A 13,151-nucleotide genomic window follows, 5' to 3' on the forward strand; every position below is an offset into this window, starting at 1 on the left:
TTGGTCTATACAAATGCCAACAATACCACCTTCGTGAACCTGTTACCTTTAAATGTGTTTTATAAATTGATTGTATTCGTTCATTATCAATTCTTGAATAAGTCTATTGAGCTAAGATGATCGAAATTATAGGTTCTCATCTTAATTTGATATTCTGTAAATTAAACAGAAAATTGTACATGTTGGTGTTGTATTTTATAAAGGTACATAGTTATCAATTCAAATGGTCAAGTTTAACACTATACAATTATGGCCCGTTGAAAAGATGAATATTCAAAATTGTCAACACGAGAAGGTTATTTCATTGAAGGCGTAGCCCGAAATGAAATAACTTTTAAGGGTTGACAATTTTGGATATTCATCGATTATAAGGGGCCACAATTGTTTTATCATACCGAACTAACAGTGAAAGGGAATTTCGAACACTTACTAGTATATATTTTTAACATAACAAACACAGGCTGACGTTTGACAATATATTTGTTTTCGAATTTTCGAAATTACAACAAAAGTAGATTTTTTTTGTAAAATATTGATGGCCCTGAAAAGGACCGTTTATAAGAGATATTATCGACTGCTGGCACTCTCAGCTCTTTTCTTGTCCAATGCATTATTTCCTCGTCTCTCGATGGACTTCCAGTGTAACGTGAACACTACCATTTTGTTTATTCACGTCTGTGACGTCATTTTCATGGGAGGTTACTCAAGTACAAATCATAAAACTCAAAAGGTTATTCGCCGGTGAATAATAGGGTTATTCACCGCTGGTGTACATTTTTAGGGTTATTCTTCCTTTCTTGCCTGAAAGAAAATTAACTGAATTATTCCATGTCACGTGATAACGTTTCGCCCAATATAATTGTTTGAAATATATGTAAGGTATAATAAATTATGATTCACTATAATTGTAAATACCACAAAGAAAACAAGACTAATTCAAGTGAATCCAAACTATTTAAAGGTAAACTCGGTTTGACATTTGTTTCACACCGTTACCTTTTTCATTCGATTAACTTTTGTTTTTTTTCTTTTTCTACATGTTTACTTAATTTTCGATTTTGATAGGCTCATAACTACATGTAATGCTATAGTTTTGGCCTTAAATATTGTTAGAATAATATCACGCGTCGGATTGACAGAGAGGCGAAAGGCCCCAAAGGAAAATAAACACAACATTCAATACAAACTTACAATGTCAAAGTAGAAAATGAAAACCGACCAAAAGACAAACAAAAGTACATACAATACAACACAGAGAGCGGAGAAATACAACTCCCTCATAAATCTACGGCAATCGCAGTTTCTCTGAATGAGTACCCAAAATCTGCTTCACATGTGTCACACGTTGTGTTGCTCAGATAACACATTTTTATAATGAAAATCTCATATATAAAGGGAACAAATATTTGATACAAAGTCGAAATGATGAGCAAATCTTTAAAGTTTTGAATAGAAGAAAGTCATTATTTTTGTTTTGTTTTTATCAATATTTTACTTGCTATCAGTAAAAGAGTGCTATCAATTTTAGTTGTAAGGCATAAATATGTTGTCTGTTCATGTTTTTGACATGCATATTGGTCTTTCTTTGACCAAAGACATGGATTTAAAAAACAAAGACTGGCTGGTTAAACAGAACTTATTTGTTATTTTTTTTTATTTATCATGTCTTGTCTCCTATAAGGAGTAATAATTCCGACTGGATTTGCAAATGCTCTCCCTGGAATAGCGAAAGGATGTTTTAAAAAAAGGACATTCTATATATCATTGTAGCAAAAACGTTTCATTTACGTTTCTAACTAAATACGGATGTTAAACATTTCATTTTTTTTTTAAATGTATCTGAATACTCGGTTAAAAAACATAATGAAACATTTACACGGACAACTGGAGAGGCCTTGGCAGACGGTCGTAGTAGTAATCTTTATGCCAAAAATTTCTTAATTTATGAAAATGTATTTAATCATTGATATTTTAGCTACAGCAAAATTAACATTCAGTCCTGAGCATCCCTTTATCGGCGATGATATCAAATTCACCTGTAACTCAGTGGTACATTCATGTCCAGGGAAAAGACCTTCCAATCTTGCATTTAAAATTTTGGGGAACAAAAGAGGTGATACTGACAAGAATACATTAACGATACATGCACTTGCTAAGTCGGATAAAGGAATGAACATATCCTGTCAGGCAACTGATGATCTTGGAATAGTATTTTATTTGAGTGAAACTGTAACATTAGATCCATACTGTAAGTGTTTTATTCTAGTAGAACAAAATAATGATAAAACAAAACAGCTGTCGACTTGTGTTGCGTTATTGTTACACATAAATTATGAACAAATCAATATAAACATAACATGAAAAAAGCTGCAATTTTAGCTCATTTAAAGATTATATGTCGTTTTTCTTTAATCATGGTTATTGCCAGTATTGAAAGGCGGAGAACTCTTTGTATGGTATCAAATTTATAATTATATTGTTTACATGGATTAATTGCTGCGTGATTGACGTCTAGGAACAATTATTCTATGTAAATCCAAAAACGATATGACAAAATCAAAATTAATGCCAACCATCATTACAATCATTACTATATACCTACTGCAAATATTACTATTATATCAAATAAGCATGAAATTGCAATCATGATATTATTAAATAAGTGTTCATTGCACACATTTTCCATCGTAGCAAGGGTAAACATTATATAAAAAAACAATTAAAAAAGGATGGATTGCAATCTCCCCTTAATTCACTAAAAAATGTTTTGAGGGTACAAAAACCCTAAACCTAAGTCAATCACTAACACCAGGCTAATCCTAAAAAACAGACACACAAAAAACAAACTACAACCAAATTACATTGTACAGATAGCCTTACCTGGTACAGGCACAACGTTGATGAGGTGTAGGACCTTGAAGTAGACTGGAAGTTGCTTATTGTCGCAAATCATACAAGTTAATGTACGGTATGTATCTCCTTGATATATTATTGGTTTCTGGCTGCTTATTTTTTGGTATTCTCTATAATACTGTTTAATGGATTATCGAATTTATTTTCGTTATATCTGTATTGCATATTCTTATTTTCATATAAAAGTATTTCCAATTTTTTCATTTGGTGTAGATAGTCCAGACAACATTGTTCTGGAACCTGCAGCTACAATAGTCAATGTTAGAGAAGGGAATATCTTAGGCCCTATACACTGTACGGCAACCTGTAATCCCGAATGTACATACCAATGGAAATACAATTTGACAGGGCGTTTTGAACTCGTTCCAATCAAATTGGTTCAAAACCAAGGAAGGACTTTAACTGTACCACACATAAAACGAAGTCAGACAGGAACGTTCAGTTGTCATGTGGAATACAATGTTTCTCACATAAAGAAGACAGCAGATGTTTCAATCAATGTGCAGTGTATGTATTACCTCTGTAAAGAATAATGACTGAGGGTTAAACGAGCTTTAAACATTTCAGAGTAAACATTATTTTTATATTTAAAACTAAAACTCTACCCCTTAATAAGCATCCAGTTAGTGATGATATGTAAAGTTGGTTGGTACATTTGTAAAGACAACATTCAAACCATTGTTTTCAGTAATGACTAAATGGTATACTTTTTCAACGATTTAATGCTAAACTTATCACTGTAGTTTTGTAATGTGGCATAGGATTCTAGTTACACGACACCAGTGCAGTAGCCGCCACGAATTTATGTCCCTTAGTAAATTTATAATTTTTATACGCGATATCTACCCTAGATGAAAATTATGAAAAGATAAATAGTGATTTTTTTTTAAAAATCACTGACCACTATATTAACTTAAGATAACTTATATAATAACTTTAAACTTTTAACTTACGACATGTTATCTTCTCAAAAAAAAAAACGAGTGACAAATGATAGGTTCGAACTCGCGCGTTTTGTCGTCAGTGAAGTCTGCAGTCTATGCATTTTTTTCTCTTGATAAAATTTTATTCAAAAATGTACAATGAAATATTCACCAGACAGTACCTGGTGTCACAAACAGGCAGTTACATAATATAGTCAGTTACAAACATATAGAAATTCAATGTAAGTTCAGATACTAGTATGTTTAAATTAATATAATATATATGCATGGTTATGTGTTACTTTGATAACGGGATTGTCCAATACATAATATTTTCTACTAAGAAATGTTCTTTTCTCTGATATAAAAGATAAAAATGATGAGAGATGTATTTTTCTAATAATGTTTTAAAATAGTCTACTAAATTGAGTTTGGCTTGAGGAATCAACAATATGAAATTTCTTCTTTTATAGATACTAAATCTTGCTAAAATCATAAAAAAAATAGCGAAATAAAAACTAAACCCGTTACTTCTCTTCAAAAAACCAATAAGCATCGTTTGGTCAAAGTCAAGCGTATTTACAAAGTTATCATCAACATATCACATAAAATTTAATAAAAAATCCTTCATAAAATCAGTAAATTGTGACAAATTGACACAATTAATAAACATGTGTTCTAAATCTTCTCTAGATTGTGCACACACTGGACAAGTGTCATTATCAGTCATGTTACATTTTAAAAGTTTAACTTTAGTAAACAAAGTTCTATGACGTACTTGAAAATTAAGTTCCCTGCATTCACCAGGCAAGATAAATAAATTTGAAAAAATAGAACATTTTGAAAGTTCTAATTCTGGATACTTTTCGATCCAATAAGATTCTGATACAGGCGATTTTCCAACAAATTGTATTAAGAGATTATAACAAGTTCGAGTACTTAGGTCTATGCATGATACCACTAGACCACGAGTGCTGATATAATTGATTATTCAAATAACACTCTTATAGCGCATATATGTCAATGCATGCCAATACACTGTATTTCTGTCTTTTTGTAATACAATAAACTATAACACTGAAGAATTAAGGAATTGAATATGATACTTATTAGTACAATTCCTTATTAAAATTTACATCCATATACACATTATACTTTTAACGTACAAGGACTTTTCCTTTTAATCATACCAAATGCTTACTTTTGGTTTGAGTAATATAATGATATCATACTATCAACATTTTTTTTCTTTGTTTGGTTATAAATGTTCCAAATATATATCAACATTGAACTGACTCTAACGTGAATTAAGTGTGATAAACTACGACTGACTGTAAAACTCCTTATTTGACTGTAAAACCAGAAACGAAATCATCAACTTTATATAAGAAATGAAATATAAAATACCTCTGAGATTAAAACGATATTTTGGTAGAGAAAACATTTACAATAAAAAATTCATTCCGGGTACTAGGTTTGAACTTGGCAGTATTAATATCACAGTTACTTCTTTCGGTGCCAACGACTAGACGATCACGGCAATTAAGAGCTTACATATTGAACCTCAAAATTGACATAATTATATTTTGTACATCTATAGCAAGAGCAATTCTGCTTGGGTTTCAGAATGCGTACCACAAAAAATATTAGTGTATTGACTGATTGATGATAAATGCCAAATATGATACCGTTCAAATAATCTAAACATAAATAAAGGGAAACAGTTATAAAAAACAGTTTTAAAAAATTTTTGTACGCACATTGAACGACAAATTTATGTGACGTATAAAATTTTCTGACGTCAGACACTCAAATCAATAAATGTGTTCGTAGATAGTAGATGTTTTTGTGTTCTGTTAAATTGTTCCTTTTAATATTGTTAAACGATGATGGCTGATGTACCCATATTTTGACTATTATATTTATTGCATCAATGTAAAAATATCGGAAATTGATGAGACTGTCATTAAAGTGAGAGGGTTAGCGCTATAGAACCAGGTTTAATCCACCATTTTCTACATTTGAAAATGCCTGTACTAAGTCAGGAATATGACAGTTCTTGTCCATTCGTTTTTGATGCGTTTTGTTGTTTGATTTTGCCATGTGATTATGGACTTTCCCAATTGATCTTCCTCTAAGTTCAGTATTTTTGTGATTTTACTTTTTACACAACAATTATGTATAATTGTTCAATTAAGACCAATAATTTTATTTCTTTAGTCATCAACTGGAGCCTTGTGAAGCGGTATAATTGTGGCATTTACTCTTCAATTAGATTTCAAATGTATTTGTGTGATAAACACATGCATATGGAAGTTGTTAACGGCCATGTCTGGATCATTCGTGATCGGTTGCTCAATACTATATATGTGAAATTTAAAGGTTTCGCATTTTAGTAATTATTTGTTTTTAACTTTCCAAAACAAGATAAATAAATTCTGTAAACTAATTAATACATTTCTTTTTGATTTAATTATAGATACTAATATCTATTTAATATAAATAATTTGTAATGATTTAACATTGAATGAAATGTTTATATACAAATATAAAATCTGGTATTTAAAAAGGGGAAATAAAACCCCATATAAGTTAAATTGAACTTTTGTTCACTTAAATATAAATGTAAACCGTGTGGATCTAGTCATTTCCAGCTATTATAGAATAAAAAGGATAAAATACGAAATTATTTTCATGAATTTATTTTTCATTTTTGCCAGGATGTTCATGAATATAAAAAAGAAGATGTGGTATGATTGCCAATGAGACAAATGTCCACAAGAGACCAAAATGACACAGACATTATTAACTATATGTCACAGTACACCTTCAACAATGAGCAAAGCCCATACCGCATAATCAGCTACAAAAGGCACCATTATGACAATGTAAAACAATTCATACGAGAAAACTAACGGCCTTATTTGTATAAAAAATTAACGAAGAACAAATATGAAACACAAAAACAAACGACAACCACTGAATTACAGGCTCCTGACTTGGGATAGGCACTTACATAAAAAATTTGGCAGGGTTAAACATGTTAGCGGGATCCCAATCCTCCCCCTAGTCTTAGACAGTGGTAAAATAGTACAACATAGAACGAACTATAAAAATCAGTTGAAAAAGGCTTAACTCATCAGATGGACAAAAATACAAGTGGACGTGGCCGGGTACTTGCACATCCCGACAACAAAAAGACACTAGGAGCAGATCTGAGAGTACTCGCAGTTATCTAACAGCTAGTTCAAAGCCACTAACAACTAATAAAAAAATCTTGCATCTAAGACTAAACTATCAACCCGTACACATCAAACATCCAATGGATTTAGTGTAAAGACGTCATAAAAAGTCAGAGAAAAACATGACTTTGTGCAATGTCAATTTACAGGTATCGACAGATTGTAGATTCATGAATGTGTATATGTATATAGCATACCAGTAGTATTTAGTTTGCTTTTAATTTACTGATAACAAAATCAATATTTATACCAATAAAAACAATATTCAATTATCTTATTACAGTGTTGAATTGGTAACCTTTTCGAATAAGTTTAATTAAAGGAGCGATAAGGTTACAAGGATCATTTCTAAATTTCCGGGCATGGTTAACAACATTTCCGTAAAAATGAGGATGTGCCATCCCGTTTGAAATAAGTTTTATACAGGTACAACCAAACTTCAAAACCAATATCTATGGAAACATTTAGTAAAGGTTTTAAGTAATTTATGGGAACGATATCCCTGGTTTAATAATTTACCAGTGATACATAGATTGCGTTCGTTAAAATCAAAAACGTCACAACAAACACGGGCATAGCGAACGAGCTGTCATATATAAACACCGTAAGATGGTGCCAAAGGAACATCACAATCTAAAAATAGAAAATTAACAATAGGGAACGAAAAATCGTCCCTTTTGTCGTAAATTAAGTCCTCTAAATACTCAAATGAGTTATTCTCTCTTAATTTTCAAGACTCTAAAAGAATTCTAAAACAAAGGCTACTAGCATCATAAAGCAATTGAAATTTTCCAGTCTAAATCATGGAATAAGAAATATAGTCCTCAATCAGGACAAATATGCATTGAAGTAATGGAAGAAATAATTGTGTCCCCGTTCCATGTAAATATAATATACATGTACAATAGGTATCAAAGGTAACTGGATTATAATTCAATACGCCAGACTCGCGTTTCGTCTTCTTAAGACTCGTTAGTGACGCTCAGATCAAAATAGTTATAAAGCCACAGTTGGTAATCATTGAGGACGCAAAATTACAAAGTTGGTAATCTATTCTTGGGATAAGAAAATCCTTAGTTTTCCGAAAATTTCAAAGTTTTGTAACAGGAAATTTATTCAAAATTACCATATAATTGATACTCATGCCAACACCGAAGTGCTGACTACTGGGCTGGTGATATTCTCGGGGGTGAAACGTCCACCAGGAGTGTCATCGACCCAGTGGTGTAAATAGTTATCAAAGGTACCAGGATTATAATTTAATACGCCAAACGCGCGCTTCGTCTTCATTAGACTCATCATTGACGCTCAGATCACAATAGTTATAAAGCCAAACAAGTACAAAGTTGAAGAGCATTGAGGACCCAAAATTCCAAAAGTTTTATGTGCCAAATACGACTTAGGTACTCTATTCCTGGGATAAGTAAATCCTTAGTTTTCCGAAAAATGCAAAGTTTTTTAATGTAATTGTGAGGTTTAGAATTCCTTCTCTTTCATTTAATGTGAAAGTACTTTTGTTCGTGGGCAACCAATTTTCGTGGTTTTCGTGGATGACTTTATTCACGAATTTAAGTGTCTAACGAAAAAAAACCCCAACCATTGTAAAAATCAAGACATAGAAATATCCCTATGTATGTTTCTGGTGTACTTAATTATAATCCTGGTACCTTTGATAACTATTTGACTTCTGATTATGATAAAGAGAACATATTGAACATGTTGAACATCGCCAAATCTAAGAATACTATTATAGTTGTCACAGGGCAAATGCACTATAAACTACAACTGCAGGCATGCAGGATTAGACCCATTTAATCTTTAAAACCTTGACTGTTCAATTTTTGATCTTTTGAACCAAATAAAACAATATTTTGACAGATTTCCGGTATTGATATGCTATGATAAAGTGTTAATTTTATATACTCACAACTCTCGTACATACAGGAAATAATAATTTCATGCTGGGCTGGCCTTTGATAAAAAAATATTTTACAATTCAAGATTCGTTTATAGCATTTGTTCATGTAATTGTTTTCTTTAGCTGACATGTTAATGGCATAATCAACACCTTAAATGATCTTCAATCTGTTGATCACTCTATCTCGGGTTAATTAGTGTGGTCACAACGATTTAGACAAGTCAATGTTTACTTTGCATTTCCATCAATCCAGACAACTTGAAACCTTCGTTTCTAATTGCTTCAATTTTTCAAAAAAAAAAAATTCATAGAAAACTAAAATCCACGAATTTAATTAAAAACCCACGAACATGTGAATGTTGCTCAAGCCACGAATTAAAGTACTTTCACAGAATATCTTGAAATAATGATACAGAAAGAACTAGTGATCATGTGAAATACTAAAGCTTTTCTACCTCAGGAATAGATTACTTTAGCTGTAGGACCTTAAATTCTCTTCAACTTCGTAATTTATTTGGCCTTTAAAACATTTTTTTGATTCTAGCGTCACTGATGAGTCTTTTGAAGACGAAACGCGCGTCTGGCGTAAGTGTAAAATTAACTAGTAACTGGTAACTATGATGATTTTATTGAACGGTGTATACACACCATTCGCTAAAAAGAACTTCTTGTTCCTATAATCACAAGAAGATAAGTTATGATTGCCAATGACACAACTTTGCACTCCACATGAGATTGTATTTCATAGACACAAATAGAACAATAATGGGTCCATAGTCGCAATAATGCCCCACTCGCAGTATCATTTTCTTAGTTCAGTGGACCATGAATTTTGGTTAAAACTCTAATTTGGCATTGAAACTAGAAAGATCATATGATCATATCATAGAAAACATGTGTAATAGGTTTCAAGTTGATTGGACTTCAACTTAATCAAAAATCTGACTCGCCCAAAAACTTGAACCTGAAGCGGGACAGATGGATGAACCGACGCACATACCGTAAACCATAGTGCTCAAAGGTTTGGCATAAAACCCCATTCTTCTAACCAAATATGAGATGTCGTTACAACTTAAATCCGAATTATCTCTTGTCTGCGGTGATTGATTATGCTTGTTTAGGCAATCTTGACTCGTCATTGTTACGGCATGTACGGTTAGTAATCGTATGTGCATGGTATTGGTTGATTTGTATATTTTTATTATATCTTTATAGTAAAAAAAACTATTTGTTTATTAATGTCTGATTCATAAAACTTTGTCTTTTTAGATGGTCCTGACAAAGTAGTCCTGGATCCTGGAAGCACATCTATCAATGTAACAGAAAACAGTACATTAGGACCTATACATTGCACTGCAGCTTGCAATCCACCGTGTACATACCAATGGAAACACAACCGTACAGGACGCTTTGAACAAGTCAAAAACAGTTTACTATCCTTCCATAACCAAACTCTTACTGTGCCTCATATTGAACGAAGCCAGAACGGGACCTACCGTTGTCACGTGGATGACTATCAGTATTATACTTATAAGATATCAGATATAGCAATCAATGTACAGTGTATGTATAAATCAATTAGGAATAGTGAATTACTTGCAATTGGAGCTCAGTTTATTAAACAAATATAAAATAGATATTAAATCTCGTTTATTTATTAAAAGAAAACATTACCATGTTAAGTTAAGTGTAAAATGTATTTCTATATTATTTCTTCATGCAACTGTTTCGCGTAATAATGTATTAATATAAAGATAACAATTGAGTTAGTAAAAATAGGTTAAAGTGGTTGGACCATCCTGATAGTAAGCTAAAACATGAAAATTTCACAGTTTGAACGTCTAAGTAAGCAAAAATTGCCAACATTGATCATGTTAATTGTTTAGTACTTATATGTTTTTTTTTAGGGTAAGATGATATTTGAGACTACTGTTTTATAGTAGAAAATGTCTAAAATTGCTCTCACAAACGACGGTTCACGCACTGGCACATTAACGATTCGTAGTTGACCTTATTCTACTATATGTAGCGACACAGTGTGCAACCTTCATGTGGTAAAGCTTACGAAAACTGTCGGTGTCTATGTTGTTTGTTGTAACGTGCTTGCCCAAAAGAATGCAATACAACTCATCATCGTCGTATGAATAAAGTTCCACAAATAAATGCAGTGGACATTTTTCAATTATGAACTCCCACCACATATCTCTGATTGAATGAGTTCCGCTACAGCTACAACATGCATGTACATATACATATACATATAAACGTTACATAACTTGCACGTACCTCAAGTGGTATTTGGAATGTCGTTTAGCAGTTTTGTAATATAATAGGCGTTTAAGATTTCTCTGGATGATTAAGAACTTTTCCAGAATTCTGGAACTCTAATCGATAGGTGAATACTTCTAAAGCACGAAAAGTTATTTTCAATATGTAAACGACGAGCCCATTCGTCAGTTTGTACTTTGTCTACTGTAGTTTTAACTATAGCTTATTCTTTTTATCGGTCATTTGTTCTATATAACTTCAGGTTTTTTGACTGAAAATGAAAAATATAATATAATAGTGAGTAAACCATTTTTACTCGTACATTTTGAGTATCAGATCCTGTCCTTGATTTAGAACAATATCATGTAGTACGATCAAAGAATAAATGTACAAATTGCCGTTAACAGTAATCATTAGTTTTATCGTAAATGATTTATGAAATACTGGTTTGTTTAAATGCAAAGTACACGAATAAAAGATAATTTTTAATATGTTATATTTAAGATGGTCCTGATAGAGTTATCCTTGAACCTGCAAGCTCATATATCAATGTAAAAGAAGGAGATACGTTAGGTCCTATACACTGTACTGCAACCTGTAATCCGCAATGTACATACCAATGGGAATACAATGTGACAGGGCGTTTTAAATTAGTTCCATTCGAATTAGTGTCAACCCAAGGAAGAACTCTTACTGTGCCACAAATACAAAGAAGTCAGGCAGGAATCTATCGTTGTCATGTGGATAATTATTTTACTCAAATAAAAATGACAGCAGAGGTGTCAATCACTGTACAGTGTATGTATTACCTCTGTAATATAATAAATGAGGCGTAATTCTAGAGTTTTGTATGTTTAAAGTAGTGAAAAAAAAATTTTACCCCATGGTTTAGCCTCCAGTCAGTTGTAATTTGTAAGATCGGTTGATACGCCAATAAAGAATGTTATGCTAGTTTTACAGTTTCTATCCGGAGTAAAAGATACAATTATATTTGTATACTCTAGCTCTGGCCAACTTCATTTTAAAGGTAATATTAAATATCAATGTACATATTATATATGCCGTAAAAACTGTCAAAATGCAAAGAAAACAAATGATGAAATATCAAAGAGTATTGAGTTAAGGTTAGTATATTAAAACACATACTAATCATTGAATTTACTTTATATAACTTCCAATAAGTACCACTTATCCCTATATCATTGCTAACTTAACCAATTATTGGGGTCTCTGCTGTTTATAGAAATGGCCAAACTCTTTTTAGGAGTCATCAGTTCGGGCGAGACACCAAATAACGTGCACCTCCATACTCAACAATTGGCAAGAATAGACAAAATAATAAAGCTCATTTTCTTCACAAGTAACTCATTCTTTACAATATCATTTAATATTATTTTAATGTATTTTTTTTTATTTAAAGGGATTTTATGTAGTATGCACTATGGAATGATCATCTATTATTTATTTGAAATCTAAAGCAAAATTTAATTCCAAACAAAATGATAAAATACAAAAAAAAAGATTATATTCATACTTTAAATTTTCTTTCGAATATTCTATGAACGAATTCCTACAATGTACATGCAAAAAATTAAATACTCATTACATTAATGTTATGCTCATCACCTTCCATTTTGTAAACCGCATATAATACATGTAGCCTTTCTATTTAACAATGTTTAATAAATAATCTTTCTAGTATTTCATTATTCCCATAGTGATCGAGTGTCCAACAAAAGGTTTGCAAGCTGTCACATCAGGCATGTTTGATGTAGGAATAGCAACATTAGTTGTTGGGTTGGGAGCTATACTTTCATCAATAATATTCTGTATTGTTAAACGTGAGTTGTACTTTACATAAATGCACATTTTTTTAAACCTATTTAC

General features: G+C 31.6%; 1 protein-coding gene across 1 annotated transcript in view; it reads left to right on the top strand.

The window, feature by feature from the left end:
• Positions 1-1,950: 1,950 nt before the first annotated feature.
• The window catches only part of LOC143078640 (cell adhesion molecule CEACAM5-like), a 65,671-nt gene continuing 54,470 nt past the window's right edge, over positions 1,951-13,151 (top strand). Inside the window, exons 1-4 of the mRNA XM_076253488.1 lie at positions 1,951-2,248; positions 10,266-10,559; positions 11,769-12,062; positions 12,983-13,105. Of these exons, the coding sequence (XP_076109603.1) occupies positions 1,951-2,248; positions 10,266-10,559; positions 11,769-12,062; positions 12,983-13,105 (1,009 nt within the window). The remainder of the gene's footprint in view (positions 2,249-10,265; positions 10,560-11,768; positions 12,063-12,982; positions 13,106-13,151) is intronic.

The sequence above is a fragment of the Mytilus galloprovincialis genome, chromosome 6, assembly GCF_965363235.1.
Source record: "Mytilus galloprovincialis chromosome 6, xbMytGall1.hap1.1, whole genome shotgun sequence".
NCBI classification, from domain to species: domain Eukaryota; kingdom Metazoa; phylum Mollusca; class Bivalvia; order Mytilida; family Mytilidae; genus Mytilus; species Mytilus galloprovincialis.